Source organism: Onthophagus taurus, chromosome 1 (genome assembly GCF_036711975.1).
Source record: "Onthophagus taurus isolate NC chromosome 1, IU_Otau_3.0, whole genome shotgun sequence".
NCBI classification, from domain to species: Eukaryota; Metazoa; Arthropoda; class Insecta; order Coleoptera; family Scarabaeidae; genus Onthophagus; species Onthophagus taurus.
The window spans coordinates 25,514,278-25,538,509 of record NC_091966.1 but is presented as its reverse complement, the minus strand read 5'-3'; the positions used below and the strand labels follow the sequence as shown (position 1 = coordinate 25,538,509).

Sequence of the window (24,232 nt, the reverse complement as noted above, 5' to 3'; positions counted from 1 at the left end):
AACATAAAATAACATGTTTGAAAATATAATTAATAAAAAAAAACGATTTAATTAATCGTAAAATAATATTAAAATTCTTCTTAACTTTTGAAATCGTCTTAGAAAATTGATTATAATTTTTTTTTTTTTAATGTTTATAAATCGAGTAAATCCTGTTCTAAACCTTCTTGGGATGTGCGCTAACTTGCACGTAGGATAAAAATTTCAAGCGAAAAAACCATTGTTATCAAAGCAAAAATAGAGCACTTCTGTACTCCTCAGAACATTCAGATGGTGTTAGCTTACGGTGAAAGTCGTGAAAATTTCGCTGAGAAAGAGCGCCTTGTCCTAAAACTTTATATAGAATAGTTACAAAATATCTGGAATGTGGTAACGTGGAGGAAAAAAAACGAACACGTGCAAGATCGGTTACGAATGAACAGAATCAAATAGCTGTTTAAGCAGCTGTAGATGTTAATCCTCATGTAAGTTGCCGCCATTTGTCAAAAGATTTAGGCATGTCGTTAACGTTATAGGCTATCTCAGAAACTATAAGAGATACGAAAAAAGTAGGTGTCATGTCCCGGTCTCTTTTTTCGAGACTAACCCAATTCCGCAAACACCAAACCTCTATCTTCCTTTGTTTTTAACTTATAGCCAAAAAGTCAAATTTTCGTGATTTCAAAAAATGCTCATATTTCGTTTATTTTTGAAATTAGAGAAATGGGGTTGATACGTTCTTAAGACACTTTTTTAAGTAGAATATACTGCCGTTGAAAAATTTTAAAAATATTTGATGATTTTTGAGATTCAACACAAAGTTGTATTTTTTTAAATACAAACTAACTCGGGTTTTGCCGTGCGTCTTTTAATAAAAGGTTTGACGTTTGGGATGCCATGTTGGAACCTTCTTCAGAAACTGGTTCGAAAGGAGTTTAGTAGTTCTAGTTTTAGTTCTAATTTTAGTTTAACAAACTATAGTAGATTATGGTGTTACTGAAAAAAGCATATTTTTAGCTGTCCAATGATATTGCACGCATGATATATTTGGGGAAAATGAGCGTTATTTTTTAATTTTAAAATGTTAAAGATTAAAATTCAAAATTTTAATTACAGTAGGCGAGGAAAACGATAAATGTCACTTAGCTACTATAGTAACGTGAGTTTACTGATCATTTCATTCATGAATTTTTCGAAACGAGATTCCCGCTTAAAAATTCCTCATTATCTTTAAATACATAAAGCGATAAAATTAAAAAATGATTCTTTGAAAATGATAGAGAAGGCTCCATATCCCATATAAACATCGTTTCAATGGAAAGTCCGCTGCCCAGTTTATGATCCCTAATCTCCCTCTATCTCACCCAATTTCAAAAGAAAAGGTTGCTAATATAAAAAGACTTCTAAATCTCATGGTTGAGGAAAACTGGGAAGATACTACCGAAGATTTCATTCATTGATACCAAACTGTTCTAACCTTACAACCAGTAAGTTTAGTAGAAGAAGATGACAGTCTGTGACGGTTTAGTTCCTGAAGTTGTTGTTCATATTTAATTATTCATTAATTAATACGTTTCTTGTATTTTTAATAAACAAACTTTATCTACAAATCATTTTTTATTGGTGAACAAACTCAGGGATAAGACACTGAGAAATTGAAATTAAGTATTCAAAGTTTTTATTCGTTGGTACAAAACCAACTTTATCCTGCATAATGGTAGAAGACCAACTTTCTGTCATATTCGTGCAAAAACATATAGCAATACTGTCCGAACGCGCCTACTATAATCAAAATTTTGAACGTTAGCGCTTACTATTTTGGAATTGAAAATGAACGCTTATTTTCCGCAAATACACCATACATGCGATACATAATTGGAAAGCTAAAAATATGCTCTTTTCATTAACATCATAATCAAGTATAGTTTGTATTTAAAAAAATACAACTTTGTGTTGTATCTCAAAAATCATCAAGTATTTTTTGCTAACTAATTGTTATTTTGACAGGAGTTAGCTTTTATTATAAAATTTAAAGCCTACTTGTTAAAAATAAATTATACAGTTTTTACACAAACGCTGAAATGTGCGAAATGCGTTACCTTTGCGGTTTGGAGAATTTTGAAAAGACAACTTTTGTATTATTTTTTCTTTTTTTTTATATTGCAATTATGAAGTTAACGCTTGCTTTGGTACGTCTGTGAAGTTAGCACCTCATTTTTTTAAAACTTCAAATTTTTCTTGAGTTCCCATTGCACCCCATTGAGTTCTATAGTTCTCTACCATCGATATCGACTTTTTGGGGTGCTAAGTTCACAAAACGAGATCACAAAATTTGCAATAACTATTAAACGAATGCACGTATCTAAAAACTTTATTAAAATATCTTTTAGAACTCGTGAGGTGCTATTCAGAACTCCTGCCAGAACTCCCGGAACTTTTCAAAATTTTCATCCCTCCGGGACATTTACGAAATCTCAATGTGAACACTTGAAATTGCGCACAGTTTCTTAAATATTAGTTTTACGGCTTCGGGCCTTAATCATTTTCGTTAGAACTAGTGAGGTGCTACCCAGAACTCCTATTTCTTAAATTTCTTAAATGTTTCGGTTTATTTTCATCTATCATTGACAATCTAAAGATTAACATTTAAGAAATAGGAGTTCTGGGTAGCACCTCACGAGTTCTAACGAAAATGATTAAGGCCCGAAGCCGTAAAACTAATATTTAAGAAACTGTGCGCGATTTCAAGTGTTCACATTGAGATTTCGTGAATGCCCCGGAGGGGTGAAAATTTTGAAAAGTTCCGGGAGTTCTGATAGGAGTTCTAGGTAGCACCTCACGAGCTCTAACGAAAATGATTAAGGCTCGAAGCCGTAAAACTAATATTTAAGAAACTGTGCGCGATTTCAAGTGTTCACATTGAGATTTCGTAAATGTCCCGGAGGGGTGAAAATTTTGAAAAGTTCCGGGAGTTCTGGCAGGAGTTCTGGGTAGCACCTCACGAGTTCTAACGAAAATGATTAAGGCCCGAAGCCGTAAAACTAATATTTAAGAAACTGTGCCAATTTCAAGTGTTCACATTGAGATTTCGTAAATGTCCCGGAGGGGTGAAAATTTTGAAAAGTTCCGGTAGTTCTGATAGGAGTTCTGGGTAGCACCTCACGAGTTCTAACGAAAATGATTAAGGCCCGAAGCCGTAAAACTGATATTTAAGAAACTGTGCCAATTTAAAGTGTTCACATTGAGATTTCGTAAATGTCCCGGAGGGGTGAAAATTTTGAAAAGTTCCGGGAGTTCTGGCAGGAGTTCTGAATAGCACCTCACGAGTTCTAAAAGATATTTTAATAAAGTTTTTCGATACGTGCATTCGTTAAATAGTTATTGCAAATTTTGTGATCTCGTTTTGTGAACTTAGCACCCCAAAAAGTCGATATCGATGTTTTTGCCTATTTTTGCGGAACTTTTAATAAAAATGGTAGAGAACTATAGAACTCAATGGGGTGCAATGGGAACTCAAGAGAAATTTGAAGTTTTAAAAAAATGAGGTGCTAACTTCACAGACGCTGCTGCTTTGGTAAATTTTTTTTAAATGTAAAATAAAATTTTTATTTAAAAAAATTGACCTTGTTATTCAACATAAAAGTTGATTTTTCTCGAAAACGGTCAACTTTAGAGCTCATGACCTTCAGTACCTTTTTTGTGTAGAAAACATTGACGGTTCAAATAGGCGTCTCAAAACCGTACTTTTTCCACAAAACTTAGCTTATTATGAATAGAAAATGTTTACAAAAGCTATTTTCTGTACGATAAACGGTTCCAGAGATATTCGCAAAAAACGATTTTTTTTTTATTAAATTTCAACACCCTGTGTCTCGAAAATGGTGCATTTTAGAGAGTAAGTTGAAAGAAACAATTTTTCAAATTTTTGGACAAGCTATCACATCCTGATGTCCTGCGCATACATTATGAAACATCCTGTTTAGAGGAGAAACCAGAACAGTTTGAAAATTCCGTGGCGGTTTGCTTTTCCAATGAAAAACGTACGTGCGTATATCTGTGGAGATATAGCTGCTATAACTTGTGCATGGTGTAAACAATGGTTGTGTTTAAAACATTTTTTCCATGATTTTCATTATTGCCAACAATACATTGAATAAAAAAAATAAATTAAATTAATAATGTAGAATACAATTTTTGGTAGTCAACCATTTGCCAGTTACTTTTTAACTCGTTATTAATAAATATTAATATAATTGCACTAACTTTTGTGTTATTTAAATAGAGTAAGGATAAAAAAACTTTTTCTGTTTTTCTGAAAATTATTAGCGAAAATATATTTTCTACCCCAAACTCCTAACCCTTGTAAGTTCTTTCAAAAGTCCTACCTAACGTATAAAAAAGTCATCGTGGTAAATTGCACCAAAATCGACAATTTACTCAAAAAAAATTAATGTTTGGGGTGGTTAGGGTAGTTAATCCCAGCCACCCCCAAATGTCCTATAGAGTTTATTTTACTGCGTAAATCTTAATTTGCAACTAATTTATGGTTTTCTTCAAAATATTGTTCAAATGTGTAACAGTTTATCACATTATTCTTAAGGAAAGAGGTTATCTATCATACCCCATAACGTTGCAGGTGATATTGTCAGAGGCAAATAAGAAAAACCACGTAATTAATATTTTTAAACGTACTAATTAACTGTGGAGATCCCTCTGGTTTTTGACGTGATTGCATCTATTACATCTTCTGCTATTGGTACTGATGGAATTTCCATTGAGATGATCAAACTGTGTTGCCCCACCATTTTTCCATATTTGACCCACATACTGAATTGTTGTTGAGTTATCCATGTCGGTTGTACCCGCATCGTTCATGTTTACCTTTGAAATTAAAAGTGCTCCTCTGTGATATGTTTGTTCTTTCACAATTTAATTATATGTCTGCTGTATATCATAGGGCTATAGATGCAGTCACGTCACGAAGTATATAAAAGGTTCAGAATAGTTGCCTCAGATTCATTTATGGGATTCACAAATTTGATAGAATTTCTCATAAACTTAAGGATGCTGGGTGGCTGAACATGAGCTCTCGACGGGAGTTTCATAGTTTGTCTCTCTATCATAGAATCGTTACCTCTGGACTCCCGGAGTACCTGCATAATAAAATTAAATATAAACCACTGTGCGAAAGCAGTCAGACAAGGTCAGGTATTAGTTTCTATCCTCCAAAACATAGAACATCACTTTTTCAAAGGTCATTTACATGTCATGTTTATAAATCGTATGGAAGCTTGCCACATGGACTACGTCAACTGACCACGTCAATTTCGAAGAAAATTGAGGAATATGATTTTTCAGCAGTCAACGGGTCTTGTCTGATGTTTGTTTTTCTTTGTTTCTCTGTGATTTTTTTTGACCTTATTCTTATTGATATAAAGTCATTGTTACGATGTTAACAGTTACGCCATCAGTTATTACACCGAGTCCTTTTTTAATTTTCATTATTATTGTTTTTTTTTCTCCTCTTCTTTCTTTTTTTTCTCTTTCATTTAATGTACGTTTGGGTCTTTTGGGCCCTTTCATTTAATTTAATTATGTTTAAATTTAAATTTTATATGATGCTGGTGATACTGTATTAATGATTTCAAGATTTTGCCTTTGTTTTTTTTCTTTTTATTTGTTATAATTCATAGAATTTTTTTTTACGGTTGGATAGAACAGACTATTCTGGATCCCGCCGTTTGATCTCCATATATTATGTATATATTTGTATTGTAGTTTCTTCTTTGTAATGGAGACAATAAAGTCATTTATTATTATTATTATTATTACTATAAGGATACTTAATATCGCCAAAATCGACACGGTAGTTTTTAAAATATTCCAAAAAACTAGGGGTAGTTTACCCCCTGAAGCCCTCAGATATATGTGTGATATATCAATGGAAAGCTCTTTGAAAATGAATATCAGTTTACATTTACCACATTTCGATAGCTATGTTCGTCTTCAGGCTATAAAAGAATATATCTTTCGACCCGATTTCCAACCCTTATAACTCGCCCCAGGGGCTTTATTAGCACGCATAAAAAAATATAAAAACCTTATTTTTGGCCATACTATCGCTGTACCAAATTGCAACAAAATCGGTAAGGGACAGTCCCGACACTTCTCTTGTGAGAGCAAAAGTGTTACTAAGCAATGTGTTTAGGGTAAAATTTGCTACAACTTTTGATATAAAAGTATTTCTGTATCATGCTCGGAATACCGATTTTTTCCATTAACCACTAGTGAATCTACGAATTCTCCTAATTTTCATATTTTCGAATATTTCCCGATATTGATGCATCGAGAGCAGAAGTGTAACAAAGCAATGTGTTAAGGGCTAAATTTGCTACAGCTTTTGTTCCAAAAGTTTTTCTGCATCATGCTCGGAATACCGATTTTCTCCATTCGCAACTTGTAAAACTACGAATTCTTCTAATTTTCATATTTTCGAATAGTTCTCTACATTGATTCATCTGAGAGCAAAAGTGTTACAGAGCAGTGCACCTTTTGTTAAGTTTTTCTGGATCTTGCTTAGAATACCAATGTTTTCCATTAACCACTTGTGAAACTCCGAATTCTCCTAATTTTCATGTTTTCGAATATTTCTCTATATTGATGTATCTGAGAGCAAAAGTATTACACAGCAATGTGTAAAGGGTAAAATTTGCTACAACTTTTGTCCTAAAAGTTTTTTTGTATCATGCTCTGAATACCGATTTTTTTCATTCGCAACTTGTAAAACTATGAATTCTTCTATTTTTTATATTTTCGAATATTTTGCGACATTGATGCTTCTGAGAGCAAAAGTGTTACCAAGCAATGTGTTAAGGATAAAATTTGCTATAACTTTTAGTCTAAAAGTTTTTCTGTGTCATGCTTGGAATACCTATTTTTTTCATTAACAACTTGTGAAACTACAAATTCTTCTAATCAAGGGCGTCGCCAGCCAGTGGGCCAGGGGGATGGCAGGACAAAAAAAACTGAAATGGGGGCTGGGAAAATAGCCCCCCAAGGAAAAAAACCAGATCAAATTATTTAAAACATCATTTTCGTGAGTTTTTAGCGAATTGGTCAACCAGATTATTAATAAAACCCTCAAAGTTCTCAAAAATATGCTTCCTATGCATAATCATCATTGCAAGACCATATTCTGCCATAGTTTCTAAGCCAGGTTTTTATGCTCCTCAAGCTGCTAAAAGACCGTTCAATAGTATATGTCGTGCAGGGTAAAGTGGCCAAAATTATAAGGGCTTTTCTCGTTTCAGGGAAAAAAATTTCGGCCTCTTTTTTGACACCCACAACACTTAGTTCTTTTGAGTCAGGTTTATTTTGCCATAGTTCGATTTCGTTGTTGATATTTGATGAATTGTAAAATTGGGAAAATACTTCACCAGCTTCCACAAGGTCTTCAAGGGACATGTCTAACATTTGAGCTGGGTGTAATTTAGATAAGGAAAATGACAGGATGTTTCTTCAGAAAAGCGAACTTCAAGAGAATTAATAATCGAGTCTAATTATGGTATTATTAAAAACCTCCGCAGAATTCCGAAGGGCTGCTGGGTGGTTGTTACGATGTTGTTGTCTCCCAATAATATGGGGCACTAACTTCATGTCTCCCAGTCCAAGTTTATTACAGGACACGCTGTATTTTCGAAAAAATAAAAATTCAGATTTTAAATTTCATTAGCAAAAATATTTTAAATAAAAATGTTTAAAGTAAATTGTAAAACGTATACAAAGTAATAATGAAAGTTTACTTTCTTAATTTCAAATAAAACCAAACTCGATTCGGTGTAATATATTTTTTTAGTATCAAAGTAGTTGGTAACAATGAAAAAATTCACCAAATAAAGTTAGGTTAGGAAAAGCACACAATCAAATAATCATCCAACAAAATTTAAAAACAATTCAAGTTATCTAATTAATAAATTGAAATGGCAGACGAGGAAAACGTAAATGGTAATTCAGAGGATTCCGAAAAGTCGCAAAAGAAAGGTGCTAAATATGACAGTGGAGCGGCAGATTTAGAAAAGGTTACGGATTATGCCGAAGAAAAAGAAATTTCCACGCAAGACGTTGCGGATGCTATATCAGCTATTGGTGATCGTAGAAATAAGGAAGCTCTTGAAAAACAAGCAAGGGAGAAAGAACTGTTAAAAGTTTCTATTAAAAAGGAAGATGTTGACTTAATTGTTAGGGAAATGGAAATATCCAGGATAAGAGCCGAAAGAACTTTAAGGGAACATCATGGGAACGTTGTGAAAGCTTTAATTGCATTAACTGATTAATATAAATAATAAAACTTTATGTTAAAAGTTCTCATTTTATTTCTAACATTAATTCTAAAATGACAGTTTGAAAACAAATTAATTTAAAAATCATTAATTATATTTCAAAGTAAAATACAAAACTTAATTTCATTATAAATATTCTCTATCCATTGGAGTTTTCTTTGCTTTTCTATCTCGAGACCTGGGAAACCATTTATGTTTAGTCGTATATGTAATTCTCATTAGCTCTTCCCTTGCCATATCTGGCGATTTTTTATTAAAAACCTCTTTTAATTGATGCGATAATTCTGTCTTTAAAACACCGGAACTTTCAGCTTTAACTTCTGGTAAAGGTCTTGTATTTTCGTATGAAAATTCTTTTTTTGGATGCCAAAAAACGAAGGTACTCCCATCATCCGTTTTTGCAAACTTACTCGAGCTAGACCCTAATCGAACACTGAGGGTGTACTTTAACACACATTGTCTTAAAAGAGACATTTTTAAGTTTTCTTTATTGCTAGAAAATAAACGATTTAAAGTCTATTAAATTCTAACTTGTCCAAAGAATTAACCTCACTAAAAATATATCTGACGTCTAGAAAAACGTGATTATTTACTCGTAATTTTAAATAAGTATTAAAGACATTTGGTATACTTGGCATAATTTTTATAAAATATAAGTTGATAATCTATTATAACTGTTTTAGTTTTAACCAATTTGTAAAACGAAATAGAAATTAAATCGCTTCTTATAAAAGAATTATACTCCTCTTAAAATAAAAGCACTGTATTCAATATGACAGTTGAGGTTATGTTTATTCCTTTGCACAGGTTATAAAATTAAAACCCAAAAAATATATTAAACATGCTAAAATGATTCAATCATCTGTGATAAAACACGTACAAAGACTTATTTCCCGTTCAACTTTAGCTGCAAAAAGAAATTTTCACACAAACATAAATAAAAAATTGTTTAAAAAGGCGGATTTTGTGCATGAAACTCAAAAACTACGCGTTAGATCAACCTTATATTATGTAGCAGCTGCGGGTGTATTAACTGTAGGACTTAGTTATGCTGCCGTACCCTTATATAGAATGTTTTGTCAAGCATACAGTTATGGAGGTACAACTGCTTCCGGGCATGATGCAAGTAAAGTTGAGACGATGACAGTCAATAAAAGAAGACCTATTAAGATTAGATTTAACGCAGATGTTGGGTCGAGTATGAGGTGGAATTTTAAACCACAACAATTAGAAATAACTGTAATAATAAACATACAATCAAAAGCAGGGTCATCAAAAGATTTTTTTGTAGGTGTTACCTGGAGAAACAGCTTTAGCTTTTTATACAGCTTTGAATCCAACAGATAATCCTGTTACCGGTATTAGTACTTATAATGTTGTTCCATTTGAAGCTGGACAGTATTTTAATAAAATTCAGTGTTTTTGTTTTGAAGAACAACAACTAAATCCACATGAACAGGTAAAAACTCACTTTTTTTAGTTCATTAATCTAATTTTTTTTTTAAGGTGGATATGCCTGTTTTCTTTTATATTGACCCAGAGTTTACAGAAGATCCTAAAATGGAATTGGTAAATGAAATAACCTTATCTTACACATTTTTTGAAGCTAGGGATGGTTTAAAATTACCAGTACCTAGTTTTATGAAGTAGTTAATAAAAAAGACAATTTAGCAAGGACATAAAATTTTTATTTTTATTACTACATAACAATGAATACAATGATCAATACTATTTAAACATTTTTTAAGAGAGCTAATAACCGTTATTAATATTTAATTGTAGCTGTTATAGGGAAAGATCTCCTCATCCCCATACATTTCTCCCGGTCAATAAATAACGCGCTCACTTTATTATGAAGTTCTGTTTCCAAATTGGATCGCGTTTTTAATAATTCTTGATGTTGAGCTTCCGCCTCTTGTAATTTCTTATGTAAATATTCTATGCTGTCTTGTATATCTTTAACTTCTGTTACAAGTCTATCTTGAGCCATATCCCTACATAATTCAATTTCTTTTCTATGCGTTCTTGCTTCTAATCGAGTCATAGCCACTTTCATAGGATTCGATTTATCCAAAATCGCTTTTCGAAGTAATTCCAAATTCTTTTCAATATCAAAGATTTCTTGTTGAATCTTAAATTAAAAAGAATTTATTGAAAATATTTGAGGGTAAATAATTTAATAATGATACCTTATGGAGATGCATTTGTATTTTACTCTTAGTTTCAAGTTGTTCGGCAGCTCTTCTCGCCAAAGCGTTGTTAGTGTTACTCCATTGGTCCCAAATTTGACTGGAAACATTATTTAGTAAATTTTCTCCTTCGGAACGAATTTGCGCCGTTTTGCCACGTTCAGCTTGGGAACGATTTACAATACGATTACTTTTTTCTGCCCATGTTGTTGTTGTACTCACACTAGAATAAAAGAAAAGGTGTAAAAACATTGTTTATATTTTTAGCTAACAATAAAAATATTAGAGGAATAAGATAATAATTATAATTTAAAAGTTGCCATTAAAAAAAATTAATTTTCGAAAAAACTAAATCTATAAATATAGACATATGATGCTATACCAAGTTATATTAAAATTTGGCGGGGGCCTCGAAAGTTTAATAAAAATTGGGACATTCCATTTAAAATAACGAAGTAGGGGTCCATTTCCGGTATAACAGGAAGTTGCAGAAAACTGAAAATGTTTTTATTGAAACGAGCTCTTTGGATAAACACTGTATGAGGAATATAACCCCCTATAGAATTATATGAAGAATGTTGGTCTGATGTAAGGATTAATTATTATAAAGGATTATAAAGACATATAGAATGCAGTTGTAATGCATGCGTGTATTTATGTTGAAACCCGTCGGATCCTAAAGTTAGATAATTGGTATGCGTGGTCTCTTATGTGTCGTAAAGAAGTGCATTACAGTTATTTACGATTTTCCAAAAAATTGCAGCTAACCTATGAAATAATAAAATAATTCCACTTTTAGTGGGGTGTTTCGGTGCCGAAACAAATAAAATAAACAATCATCATCGTAAAACTTACTTTTATTTCATTATCCACACTACGATGAAACTGGAATCCCAAATCGCTAAATTAATATATTGAGGTATTTACGTTATAGTGAGTTTAGACATGCATGGATTTAGTGGCGCCAATAAAAACTGGCGCGCCAGTAAAATTAAATTGCATGTGTAAACATCAACTGTCATGTAAGTTGAAATCATGCATGCATGGATTGGAAAAGTGTGCACCCTTCTGAAATCACTGGCGCCAGTGATGAGTCTAAAAACATGTAACCTTGACAATATACAGTGTGTCTCCGGATAGGTGAAACGACTCTTATAAAATGTAAATTTTTTTCGATATTAATTGTCATCTTTTGCGGTTCAGCCCTGCTTAGTTAAAGACTAATTTTAAACATATTTTCAAGTTTTAAAAGTTTAAGTGAGTGTTGACACTGAAGCGAAAACTTCTTGTGTGTCAGGTAAAATACCTTTTCTGTTTACAGTATGGTAAAATGTTACTAAGAAATTTTATTCAGAATAAAAAGTTATGGCCATATGCAAATTTTCGGAATCATCGGCCTACTTTATAAGATTAGATACTTTATCAAGATTTTTTGTTTTGAGATTCAAATTGTTCGGGAGCAATAAACAAACCGTTGTTAAAATGTTCACAAAAAATTAATTGTGTGTTCGCCTACAAAAGAAAACAGTTAATCATAATTAACAGTTAATCAGTTTCATCATAATTTTTTTTTAGAGTGAATACTTCCTGCTGTAAGAAATCTTTTGATTAAACGCCAACAAGTACTTCTTTTAATTCCAGTATTTGAAAATTTTCCACTAAATAAAGTAATAGCCATATTTTTCGGTTTTTCCCCGGTTTCATAACATTGAATCACGTAAACTTTTTCCTCTAATGTGAACATTGTATTTTAAAAACACTTTAAGTTTACTAAATTACAGTTTGGCAGATTAACATTAACAGGAAAGCAATTTTGTTTTTCCATGGCAGTCTTTTTAGAAATAAAATTGTTTGATATGGATTTTTATCAAAGTAGGCCGATCATTTCGAAAATTTGCATATGGGCATAGTTTTTCATTCTGAACAAAACTTCTTAGTAACACTTTCACGTACTGTAAACAGAAAAGGTACTTTACCTGCTACAAAAAAAGTTTCCGTTGAGGTCTCAATTTGTGTATATAGTTGTAGTTTATATAGTTTATTATGGCTAAACAAAGTGGTCGGCAGAACCGGCGTGTCACTTATTTTTCTTTTCGCACATGTAGTGTAAAAAAGTTAAACGTTATCATCGTTGATATTCGCCCGTATACAGGATGTGTCAAATGTCTTGAATCTAGCCAATAACTTCGCCATTTGCGGTTTTAAAGAAAAATGTTTCAAATAAAAAATTCTTTATTACAGTTGTGCATTTTTTTGGCGATATTTGCTTGTTTACATTGTTTTTTGTTTCGTTGCTATGGATTTTGTTGTCATTTTTTGACACTTAAACCTGTCAACGGCGTTATTTCGGCGCCTACTTTGATTGTAATTTGCTGATTTAATATTTTCAGAAAACGCATCTTTTGTCGATTTTTTTCTTATACAACTATATAATAATTTGATATGTTTATAAATGTGTATAGAGGGATTTATCAACTCTATCAAAGTATGCAATAAAAACATATGCATCCCGTTTAAAATAATAATGTTTGTTGCCATAGCAACGAAACAAAAAACAATACAAACAAGTAAATATCGTGAAAAAATGCACCACGATTAATAAAGAAACTTGTATTTGAAACATTTTTCTTTAAAACCACAAATGGCGAAGTTATTCCAGTCATTTGACACACCTGTACATTAGCGTAATGTACAGGGTGTCCAAATTTCGATGGGTTTGCATCGTATCTCAGTTATTATGAAACTTAGTAAGAAAGTAAAAACGGGTTCTAATAAATTTTTTCACGTGGAATCCAATGGTGCACGTAGAATTTTTCTAGTCATCACGGTTTTTAAGTTATAAACACAACTCAAATAGTGAATGCTCAACTTCTAAAATACTTAACTTTTTATAACTCAAAAACGGTGATGACTAGAAAAATTCTATGTGAAAAAATCTATTAGAACCCGTTTTTACGTTTCCGGATAGCCGAGATACAGGAGGTGTCTGAATATCGTAAATTTTAAAACACTGCCTGTATATCAAAAACAAAGAGGGCTATGAAAATTTGGTTTGCGTCATTGTAAGTTTCACAAAAAAGTAACTCAGGTTCGCGAAAGCCGCAACTTTCTATCTTTCATAATAACTGAGATACCCTGCAAACCCGTCGAAATTTGGACACCTGTACAGTAATACCCCGTAGTTACGCGATAGTAGCCGCGTAAATCGAAAATCGTCGAAATTCGATAAATACATATCATAAAATCAAGGATTAATAAACATTAATTTTGTTAAAAAAATGTATGTACAGGCTGGTTCAAATTCGATGTCCGAATAGGCTATCTCGGAAACTATAAGATTAAAGCCGACGTTACACGTCGCAATCGACTGCTATGGCGGTAACTACGGAGGGGCGTGGTTGGGTGTGGTTTGACTGCTAGCGTCAAATTGGCGTGTAAATCGTCAAATTTACGTGCTATACCGAAAGTAGGAAATTTTCTAGTCCTCGCAGTAGCTTTCCTCGCAGTCATTACTATGGTAATAGACATGTTACACGCAAATTTTGACGGGAACAGTCAAACCACGCTCCTCCGTAATTGCCGCCATAGCAGTCAATTGCGACGTGTAACGTCGGCTTTAGAAAGAAAGTAACTAACATGTCTCGATCCTTTTTTTTAAATCAATTCTAATGTCAAAAACGTAAGAGCGTAAGATGGGGTCACATAAGTCGAGGTTTTACAGTACTCGATTATTGAGGGTATCGGCAAGTTTGTCCCCTTTGCGATGTCTTTTTCTCAAAAACTATCTGATGAAAAAATTTCAATTTTGAACAAGTGGTAGCCTGATGTGTTTAAATTAAAAAAAACAGAAATAAGCCCTGCGGAGAGAGGGGGTTCTGTCCAATCGGAAAAGATGGTGTCGGTGTGTGTTTCATATTGGATGTCGCGCCTTTATTTCTGTATGTAGGTAAAATTAAAGCGCAACGTCCAGTCGGAAACACACATCAGTCGGATTGAAGTACTTCTGATAATACCTATCATACTGTTTTTTGGAGATGCTTGCTTTAACAAACATTTTTCAAGATTTTTTATAAGCTTGCTTATATTTGCATATTCGTATTGGAGAGTTAGTACTTTCTTTCAATATTTTAGAAAGTTGCTATTTTTCCGCAAGTCGTATCTGAATGTGAGCAGCAAAAATTAATTCGTTCGATTCTATAGCACTACGTAATTCTTTTGTCCTACGTCTCTTACTATGGTTAGTACACTATTGCATGTGTATTTGCTTCAGTACACAGGGTATTTGCCTTTGATGGTCACCCTGACCATATTGTTGCCAAAGGTATCTTAAACGCATCCTATAGCCACTTATGACCTTTACTCAATTATATTCTTTCATATGCCCTGCAGTCCAGCTACGTTTAATTTCAGATTTCAAATAAGAAACTTTATGCTTAGCTTATCTTTTTTGGAAACTTTAGAGTTCAACAAAAGGTTTTATGAGTAGTATGTCGTTGAGTCTGTTGCCCCAAATTTGTCGCGGTCTTCCATTTCCTTGCTTTCTTGCCAGCCATACACGTTTCACCTGTTTTGTATTTTCATCTTTCTCGCTATTTCCTTCTTGTTGACAAACACCTAAGTTCATTTTGTGGTATACTTTCATTGTCTTTTCTATTTTTGTGTTCATATCTTTTTTATGATTTCCGCAGTCAATTCCTACTTACATTTCTTTCTGATTCAGCATTTGTGTCTTCAATTACTATTTTACTTTTTCATTACTATCTATCGCCACTTTTAATTTTGTTTTATTCATTTTCATTCCGAATTATTTGACAATCTCATTCCGTTTATTTAAACTTTCATTAAGTTCTTTTTCACCCCTAGCTATAATGACCACGTCATCCGCGAAAACTCCCTTCAAAATCTCCACCGCTTGCATATTTGTAAGCCATAAACCTCTTCACCACCCTTTTACACCTCCTCACTATTTCATTCATACACGTTATAAACAAAGTTGGACTTAAACCATCTTGTTTTTAAAGCGTGCCTTTTGATTAAGCTTTGGCCACAAGCGACCTTAGCTTAATTAGTCAAAAGGTCTACAACTTTATCTGATCAAGCCAAGGCCATTTGCTCCCGAGGCGCTACAATATGATGACTAGTTTTCAAAACATCTACAACTTTATCTGGTATGTATTTCTAAGAAGCTGTAATGTTACAATGTATGTACTAACTTTTTGGCGAGCGCTATACCTATACGGTCGGTATATCTTACTTCAATGATTTACTATTGCACTCCTTCTCCTGCACATCTGACCAGCCAAGATAGATTTATCAAGCTGTACGTGTCAAATTTCAAAAAAGCAATATATACAAATTGTTGAAATATCATAAATTTTGTACTGATCATCAAGAAATACATGCTATCTTTAAATTTGCCATGTTTTGCAAATTTTATCAGTGTTCTATACAAAGTAAGGAAATTGAATGTAGGCTGCTCCAATTAATATGTGAATCATCATTTAAAGAAAATTAATTTAAAATAATTGACTTACGTTGGATCAAAATTTTCAATTCCGCCATAATAATTAATCCCTCTTGAAAAGTTATTCAATTGATGACACATGTTATCAATACCCAAAGCAGATTCTTTACTTCTAACGTCAACCTCCAATTCATGTTGAGCGGCTCTTCCATTTTTCATTTGAGCTTTAAGTCGACTTAACATATCGTTAATCTTTTCTTGAGAATTCCTGTATAATTCAACTTCTTTGAGAAGACATTGTTCGGGCGCATCGTGTACTAAATCCATACCAGCTCTCGTTTCTCTTTGGTATAAACATTCTTGAGCAATATGCAAAGGCCCTTCAATGTCTAAAACTGCCTTTTCCAAAGCTTGTTTAATACCAGTAGTTGAACCAAGCTCAGTGATCAATTTATCTAATTCCGTTTGAACTTCATTTCTCCAAAATGTGGTATCAGTGATTCGCTCGCCTAATCTTCTTCCAGCATCTCTTTGACCTTGAGAAGTTTTCTCGTCAGTTTCTCTAAAAATTTAATAATTTCATCATTAACATAATTTTCTTAAGGTTATTTGAAAGATAATCATTTTACCTCATAACTCTTATAAACTCGCCCCTTAATCGTTCTGAATAATTTCTATTTGTATCCGTTTCATTATATAACTTTAAATTGTTCTGAGTCCATTCCAATGGAGTGTATCTGGTGTATAAAGCAGCTCTTGCGGCGTGTGCAGGATTACGTTCAAATCCTGTTACTAAATTTGGAAATTTTAATGGTGCTGTTGCCATACCATACGGTGTATAGCATGGATCAACTATTGCGTTTGTTATTGGTTGACTTGGCCTTTAAAATTTAAAAATAAATTAATAATTTTTTTTATTCCAATGGTCTTTTTATTCTTATGGTGCTTACAGTGGAGTTACTTCGATATTGTCGTATCCTAAAGTGGGTCTCCATGGATGTGGTCTTGGAGTTTGATAATACTGGCCAATTCTAGTTGGAACTGGTGGACCAGAAGTTTGTTCCATACATGGAGTTGCGGCAACTGTACTCCATGGTTGGAGTTGCTGGCAGAATAGCCAAAGTAGTCATGTTAAAAAAAGCAAAAATTAATTAACGCAAAACTTACAGAGTACATAACAGTATCTTTAGCCATTTTGATGAAGTTATTTTATTTATTTTCAATTTAAGACACCAAATAAAGGTAAAAAATATTATTATCAAAACATTGGATTCAATTTCAATCGATTTGATTGATTAGTGACATTGACGTTAAACATAAAGAATAAATGGCACTCTTTTAATTAATTTTAATAATTTAAATAAAATCAAATACAACCTAAGTACGGGCTCTGTTCTTAAATCAAGGGGCTTTATAATTCGATTAAAATAGGCAACTTATTTTGAATTATTATTTAAAAAAACAAATTTAATTTCTATTATAAAAATGTATTCAAATCAAATTTATATAAATAAAATAGAATATGTTTAATTATTTATAAATAAAATAAATAATTTAATTTTCTACCAACATAAAAATAGTTAATTTTACTGGAATAATTTTGACATTTAAACATAACCTAATTTTCTTTTTTAAGGTTAAACTCTAATCAAATTTTTTTCTTAAAAAATCATGACCGATACAGAACAAAGCGTTCCAGAGCGTAAGTAAACACAACATTTTAAAATAACGTTATAATAATTAAATGTTAATTTAGATTGCCCGGGTACACAAAGTGAAGATGCAGGAAAAGCATCCGCTTGTGCTGGTTGTCCTAACCAAAAGATTTGTGCTTCCGGAGATACAAAAGTAGTTGATCCGGGTATCGAATTGGTCAAAGAGCGTTTGGGTGATGTAAAAAATAAGATTTTAATACTTTCGGGGAAAGGGGGAGTTGGAAAAAGTACAATGACTGCTTTACTTAGCCGAAGTTTGGCTTTAGAAGACGCAGCAAGAAACGTAAGTTGTATCTTACCCTGTTGTATCGGCTTCTTCTTTCTCTTTCAACACCAAAAATCATTTTTTATTTTATAATTATTTTGACTGTGTTAAAGAATGTTAATATTTAAGCAACATAGACTAACATTACTTTTATTCTTGCTTATTGAATAATTTGACCTATAAAAGATTGTACCTGTTGGTGCTTGGTACCTGGTCATGTCAGATAGCTTGGAATTTTGCACATTGAATAATCAATAATATTAAAAAAGAATTCAAAAATTCGTTTTAGGTTGCTGTTCTTGATATTGATATTTGTGGGCCCTCTCAACCCAGAGTTTTAGGCGTTTTGGGAGAACAAGTTCATCAATCTGGATCTGGATGGTCTCCGGTGGTTAGTTAAAATTAAAAAATTAATTTAACAAAATAATTTTTTAATATAAATTGTTTTATAGTTTGTAGAAGACAATTTAAGTGTGATGTCTATTGGATTTTTGCTTGGATCAGCTGATGATGCAATCATTTGGAGGGGTCCAAAGAAAAATGGGATGATTAGGCAATTTTTAAGTGAAGTGGATTGGGGCAGTTTAGATTATTTACTTATTGACACACCTCCAGGTATAAATAAAACATAAACAGTAAAAAATGATATTAGCAGAAATAATTAACTTTTTTTAGGAACATCTGATGAACACCTTTCTGCATCAACATATTTAGCAAATGCTGGACTTACTGGTGCTATTATAATTACTACTCCTCAAGAAGTTGCATTGTTAGATGTTCGCAAAGAAATTGATTTTTGTAGGAAAGTTAATATTAATATTTTGGGGGTTATTGAGAATATGTCTGAGTTTATCTGTCCTTGTTGTAATGTAAGTTACTTTGTATAGATTTAAATTTTAAAATGAAGTTGTAATTTACTTTCAGGTGAAATCAGAGATATTTCCCCCCAAAACTGGTGGGGCCAGGCAAATGTGTGAAGATTTAAATGTTGTTTTTCTGGGAAGCATTCCTTTAGATCCTAAATTGGCGAGATGTTGTGATGAAGGAAAAGATTTTTTTGCTGAATTACCAGATTCAGCAGCTATTACAAAATTAAAAGAGGTTACTGGAAGTAAGTCCAAGAGTTTTCTGTTTCAATTGTCATTGTCATAGCAAATATCTAACAAAAAAATTAGGACGTAGAGTTTACAAGTTAAGTTTTATTTTGCAATTATATGTTTATTTTTTGTGAATTGTTTATTCAGAAAGTTCTAGAAATGTAATTATGAGAGCCTCTCGCGAAAATTCGTCAATTAGAGATTCTGCAAATATGTGAAAACTGCTAGTTCAGACAAAAACAAGTTTTCTTAAAAACGAGTTTGCAAAAAACACGGTAAAACACATTGCGAAATACCTTTATGTATGAGAAAGTGTTTTGAGGATTATCATACCAAAGAAATAATAGAAATAAGACTATATACAGGTGTCCCATATAAGCAACAAAGTACATAAATGGCATTAAGGAGCCGAGATACACAGTTCATCATAACGTGTTCCATAACGACGTACTGAAATAAACATATATGTTATTTTAAATGGAATATGGTTTTTATTGCGTATTCTGATTCTACACACAAAACTAAGTTGACTTTGATAAGACATGTTGATACCTAGTGCTTTTAGTTTTTGATAATTAAAAATTAAATAATCAAACTGTACCTTTTACTGATTTTAAATTTATTTATTACTTTGTCTTACATATTTCGATAACAAGTTATCATCTTCAGAGACGCTACAAAGAATTAAATTATAAATTATAACGGTTTTTAACATGTGTGTTAATTAAAGAATATAACCAATTCTATTTGAAAAACAACAAAAAAATACTTACTGCGTCAAAATTACTGTACAGAAACATTTTAAAAAGTCAAACAATTAAAAATCGAGTTGTAAAATTGAACTTTTCCGAAAAATTTTTGTAGTTTTAACATGTACACTGTCATTTATTAAATTAAAACGTAACATGAACTTGTTCTTAAGCGATAACGAAAAGAAAGAAATACCAACCCAACTCGGAAACTATATGAGTTAGAAAAAAAATAGCTTACATGTCATGATCTCGTTTTTCGAGAAACTGCTAATGCCGAAAACCTCAAAGTGCTATCGTCTTTTGTTTATCCTCTAGCTCTAGAGACCAAAATTGAAAATATCGTAAAGTCAACAAGTGCAATTATCTTGGTTATTATTATAGGTGGAGTATTATAACTAAGACATTATATGGACACCTTTTTACAGAGAATTTCATGACGTAGTCAAAAAAGAATTTTCGGTTTTAGATTTTGAGATATCATGACAATTTTCGTTTTTTTTTAATGGAAACAACCACTGATTATTCGCTTATTTAATTAGTTATGTTTTTCTGATTACAAAAATATAGGGCTTCACAGGTCTATTTCTTATTGTTTTAGAATAAAGTTAAAAATTAACTTTTTTTTGGTGTCGTCCTATTCGGACATCGAATTTATACCACCCTGTATAGGTGGGCCAAATTGGGCACTTTTAAAGGGAAACTCCTATTTCTATAAGAGATACAGGAAAAATGATATCAGTGTTTGAGGCTCGATTTTTATAAGAAACTTAATGGCGAAAACCGCATATCGATATCTCTTACGGTTTCAGAGATACAGGCTGTTTTTGAAAAAAGTGCATTTTCGAAAACGCAAAAGATGCAAAAGATAAATTACAAACGGTTGGGCAGAATTGTGTATATAGATTAGAGTGTGACACCTGCGGTGCAACATATATGGAAAGATCGTTGAAACAGAGGATTAAAGAACACAAAAATAACCAAAATTCCAACTTTGGTAGACCTATGATTGTCCATAGTTAAAATTTGTGACAGTTGCTGCTTAGATATCCTTAAATAGAGTGCCATTGGCTACACCGGTCTATCTTATACAGGCTGTTCAAAAATGTCACTACTGTTTTACCATATTCAATTGCAAAAAAGTCGAAACATTTAAATAGAACATCCCATATTTCACTAGATAATCAGATACAGAATTTAATTCTCTACAAATCTTCAGTAAATGTTCCTCCAGTTGTAGTTTTTGAGATATTGTGGAATTAATCAATATCATGCAAAGTATGGCAGATCTTGTTCATTTTTTCATTAGTATGCCATGAAATAAGACGATAAATAATTTTCAACCAAACTTTATTTAAGTGTTCAAATATCTGCCCTTTGTGCTTTATGCATAGATGAAGCCGATTTACGAATTCGGCTTACACATTATCTAGTGTTTTAGCAGAAATATTTCTAAAGCTTTCCCTTATTCTATTCATTTTGTATGTATACAAATATTTTCTGTTTATAATGTGATAAATTTCCTACAACTTTTGTCTAATGAAGAACTGCGTATTTTGGCTCCTTAATGCCATTCAGGGACGCCGCCAAAGATTTGGCAACTACAGCCGGAAATGGATTTGGCCGTCCTTGCTAAGTAAAATTAAAAAAAAAAGTGTCCTTTCAGAAATGTACTTTGATTTATTTCTATTTATTTATTAAACAAGTTGCAAATGGCAAACTAACAAATATAAATTTGTTAAAATTCTCGCCTTTTTGGTTGTAAAATGTCGCAATGTATCTTGTATGTCTATAGATCTAGCAATATCATTTTCTATTGATAAAATTGCCAGGCCTGATAACCGATTTTGTGTCATTGTTGACTGAAGACACGTTTTAATTAATTTTAAACGAGAGAAACATCTTTCTCCACTGGCCACACTAACAGGAATTGTTAATAGGATTTTCAAAGCGATATAATTAAAGATTTGGATATATAACAATTAAGTTATTGTTTAAAATATATTTCAAAACCTCATAAGGTGTATCACCTGGGTTTAAAGTTTAAAGTTTTGAAATAAAACTCAACTCTCCACTAGCTGAATGCCGTCGATGTCTTTTTATTGTTATGTGTAAGAGTAATCCCCAAATTTATACTTTGTTTTATGACGTCCTCTTTTTCCCAATTTCTTAGGTCGGCAAGATGTCAAGTAAATTAAAATATACATCAACTTTAAATTTTTGTGACAGATCTTGTATTGGATGGTCAAAAGTTTCATTATTGAAATTGCGTTTTCGACGTCCTAATCTGATTTCTGTAAAGTTTGGTTGTACATTTACTGAATTTGCTAGTTCATATAACTAACAATTTTTGATACTCTTCGTTACTTCTTATTTTGTTTAGATTATTTGCAACCTGTTCAATTATTTCAACTGCTGCATAAACCGTGCACTTTGGGCTTTGTAGTAGAAGATTTACTCTGTTAACATCTAAAAGTACATTATATCAAATTATTGTAATGCATATGAACTGATAATTTAACTTCTCTAATACAATATCAAAAAGTGACGGTACAAAAATCTAACGAGCCTGATCGCATTTATCCTATTTTTCGATCTCGTAGAACATACAGGTTGTAATGTTAAATTGGATTAAAGTGGATGCAGAAGAAAAATTAAACAAGCTTTGTATTATTCCAAAAAAATTGACCATTTCTATATTTGATTCTGCAGCATCATTTAAAACAAGATTAACACGTTGACTGCCGCGATAGTCACTGAAAGTCTATCCATTCTGGCCGGAACAATTTAAAATTAAATAGGCATGAGAATCAACTGGTACTTCTCGTGGCTGTTATGGAAATTTTGCCGTACATCAAGTTACGCTTCTCATGGCAGTCAATGTGTTAATAGAGTGACAGGAGCAAGGAACAAATAACTCTCTCGCATTTATATCTAAAATATGTTTTTGTAGTCTGTTATTTTTACCTTTCATATTGGCTCCATTGTCGTAGCCTTGCCCTCTACAGTTGTAAATGTCTAAAGCTAGTACTTTTATTGTGTCTAAAAATAGAGATGCCAGACCGACTCCTGTAGTGTCAGCTACTTCAATAAATTCAATTGGAAGCACATTTTCTTCCACCAAATACGTATTCTTTGATTCGCTGTTAACAAATCGAATTATTAATGTAAGTTGTTCTTTGTGGCTGATATCGGGATTTGTTTCCATGAGAAAAAAAATTGGCTTTTTTGCCATTTCTATAATTTTCTTTTTAGTCATTTCTGCCAATAAACCTAGTAATTCATTTTGTATGTCTTTACTAAGATAATGAACATGTGTCTCTTTAGACGGAAGAACATTGCGTTATTTTTTTCAAAGAGTACATCAGATTTTCCTCTAACTAGCAAATTTAATTTAGTTAGTGTAAGAATAACTTCTGATAGTCGTGATTATTATGTAGTATCAGTATCAGCTTACGTGGGACGCTAGATAATTAGTTGTCTTTGGCATGCTTTCCACAAGTCCTGGTATGGCTTGCTAGTATTTTCTACATCACATTGATACCGGACATATAATAAATCATATAATCTCCCTGGAGTAGTTGCGAATCGAAGTCACATATCGTGAGTCACATTTTTATTCATTTCTTCCAAATTTTCAAGTTAATACTTCCAACTTAACATTTACCTATTGCAAGAAATGCAGAGTGCCTCAATCTTTATAACAATCCAGGGAAGTTTAAAAATGTTACTGATTTGCTAACTTATTCAATTCATTCTTAGTCAATTTAGTTCACTTACACCATATTTAGTAAAGTATGCATTTAACTGATATTTAATTGATGGTCTCACTAAAATACTAGTATTTTTTTTTTGGTAATTTTACCCTTAATGTTTAAGGTGAACATTAATGTATAATTGTGTATTAGTTCAATTGTATTTAATAATAATGCGTGTTTATCAAAGTTTAATTAATTTTGTTTTTTTTTGTTTCAGAAATTGTGCAAATTTGTGATGGATCAAATTAAAAATTAGAATTTATAAGGAATTTTATTTTGTTATAAATTGAAAATGAAATAAAATAAATATTATATAGCACAACTTTATTTACTGTGTAATATGTACAAAAAGAAACTAATTAATACATACATAATAGACCATATAAAACCTTTTGCCAAAATCGTTACGTTCTAAAATTTTTACTCACTTTATGCACAATACGTTATTTTTTTACTAAAATTACTATTCAAATTCAGTCGTCTGGAGACAATAAGATGACTCGACTAATAATAATGCAAAACAAAAAGATAATCATAATAATAAAAAACACTGGTATAGAAATGTGCTGTATACATGTATGGATTATTAAGTATTTGTCCAGTATTTTTTTTTAATATTTAATAGTAGTCAAAAGTATAAAATACAAAGCTATACACAATATTCAATCTATATATAC

General features: G+C 32.0%; 5 protein-coding genes across 5 annotated transcripts; 3 read left to right on the top strand and 2 right to left on the bottom strand.

Moving 5' to 3' along the window:
• Positions 1-7,868: 7,868 nt before the first annotated feature.
• LOC111414531 (huntingtin-interacting protein K) lies at positions 7,869-8,339 on the top strand. The gene has a single exon (XM_023045932.2). The coding sequence runs from the start codon at positions 7,959-7,961 to the stop codon at positions 8,310-8,312; it is 354 nt and encodes a 117-aa protein (XP_022901700.1). The 5' UTR covers positions 7,869-7,958; the 3' UTR covers positions 8,313-8,339.
• LOC111414614 (mitochondrial ribosomal protein L42) lies at positions 8,328-8,869 on the bottom strand. Its single transcript, XM_023046040.2, has one exon. It carries the CDS (start codon positions 8,790-8,792, stop codon positions 8,445-8,447), a length of 348 nt encoding a protein of 115 aa, XP_022901808.2. The 5' UTR covers positions 8,793-8,869; the 3' UTR covers positions 8,328-8,444.
• A 215-nt stretch (positions 8,870-9,084) lies between these two features.
• Positions 9,085-10,002, top strand: LOC111414435 (Cytochrome c oxidase copper chaperone COX11). Its single transcript, XM_023045821.2, has 3 exons — positions 9,085-9,557; positions 9,610-9,777; positions 9,825-10,002. Exons 1-3 carry the CDS (start codon positions 9,168-9,170, stop codon positions 9,966-9,968), a joined length of 702 nt encoding a protein of 233 aa, XP_022901589.1. The 5' UTR covers positions 9,085-9,167; the 3' UTR covers positions 9,969-10,002.
• Positions 9,985-17,274, bottom strand: LOC111414262 (tektin-3-like). The gene is made up of 6 exons (XM_023045598.2): positions 17,139-17,274; positions 16,922-17,076; positions 16,601-16,852; positions 16,042-16,533; positions 10,508-10,730; positions 9,985-10,449 (listed from the first exon to the last, which is right to left on the bottom strand). Exons 1-6 carry the CDS (start codon positions 17,163-17,165, stop codon positions 10,084-10,086), a joined length of 1,515 nt encoding a protein of 504 aa, XP_022901366.1. The 5' UTR covers positions 17,166-17,274; the 3' UTR covers positions 9,985-10,083.
• A 287-nt stretch (positions 17,275-17,561) lies between these two features.
• LOC111414350 (NUBP iron-sulfur cluster assembly factor 1) lies at positions 17,562-23,882 on the top strand. Its single transcript, XM_023045699.2, has 7 exons — positions 17,562-17,673; positions 17,728-17,969; positions 18,241-18,342; positions 18,404-18,566; positions 18,627-18,820; positions 18,876-19,062; positions 23,773-23,882. The coding sequence occupies exons 1-7, from the start codon at positions 17,643-17,645 to the stop codon at positions 23,802-23,804; spliced, it is 951 nt and encodes a 316-aa protein (XP_022901467.1). The 5' UTR covers positions 17,562-17,642; the 3' UTR covers positions 23,805-23,882.
• Positions 23,883-24,232: the final 350 nt, after the last annotated feature.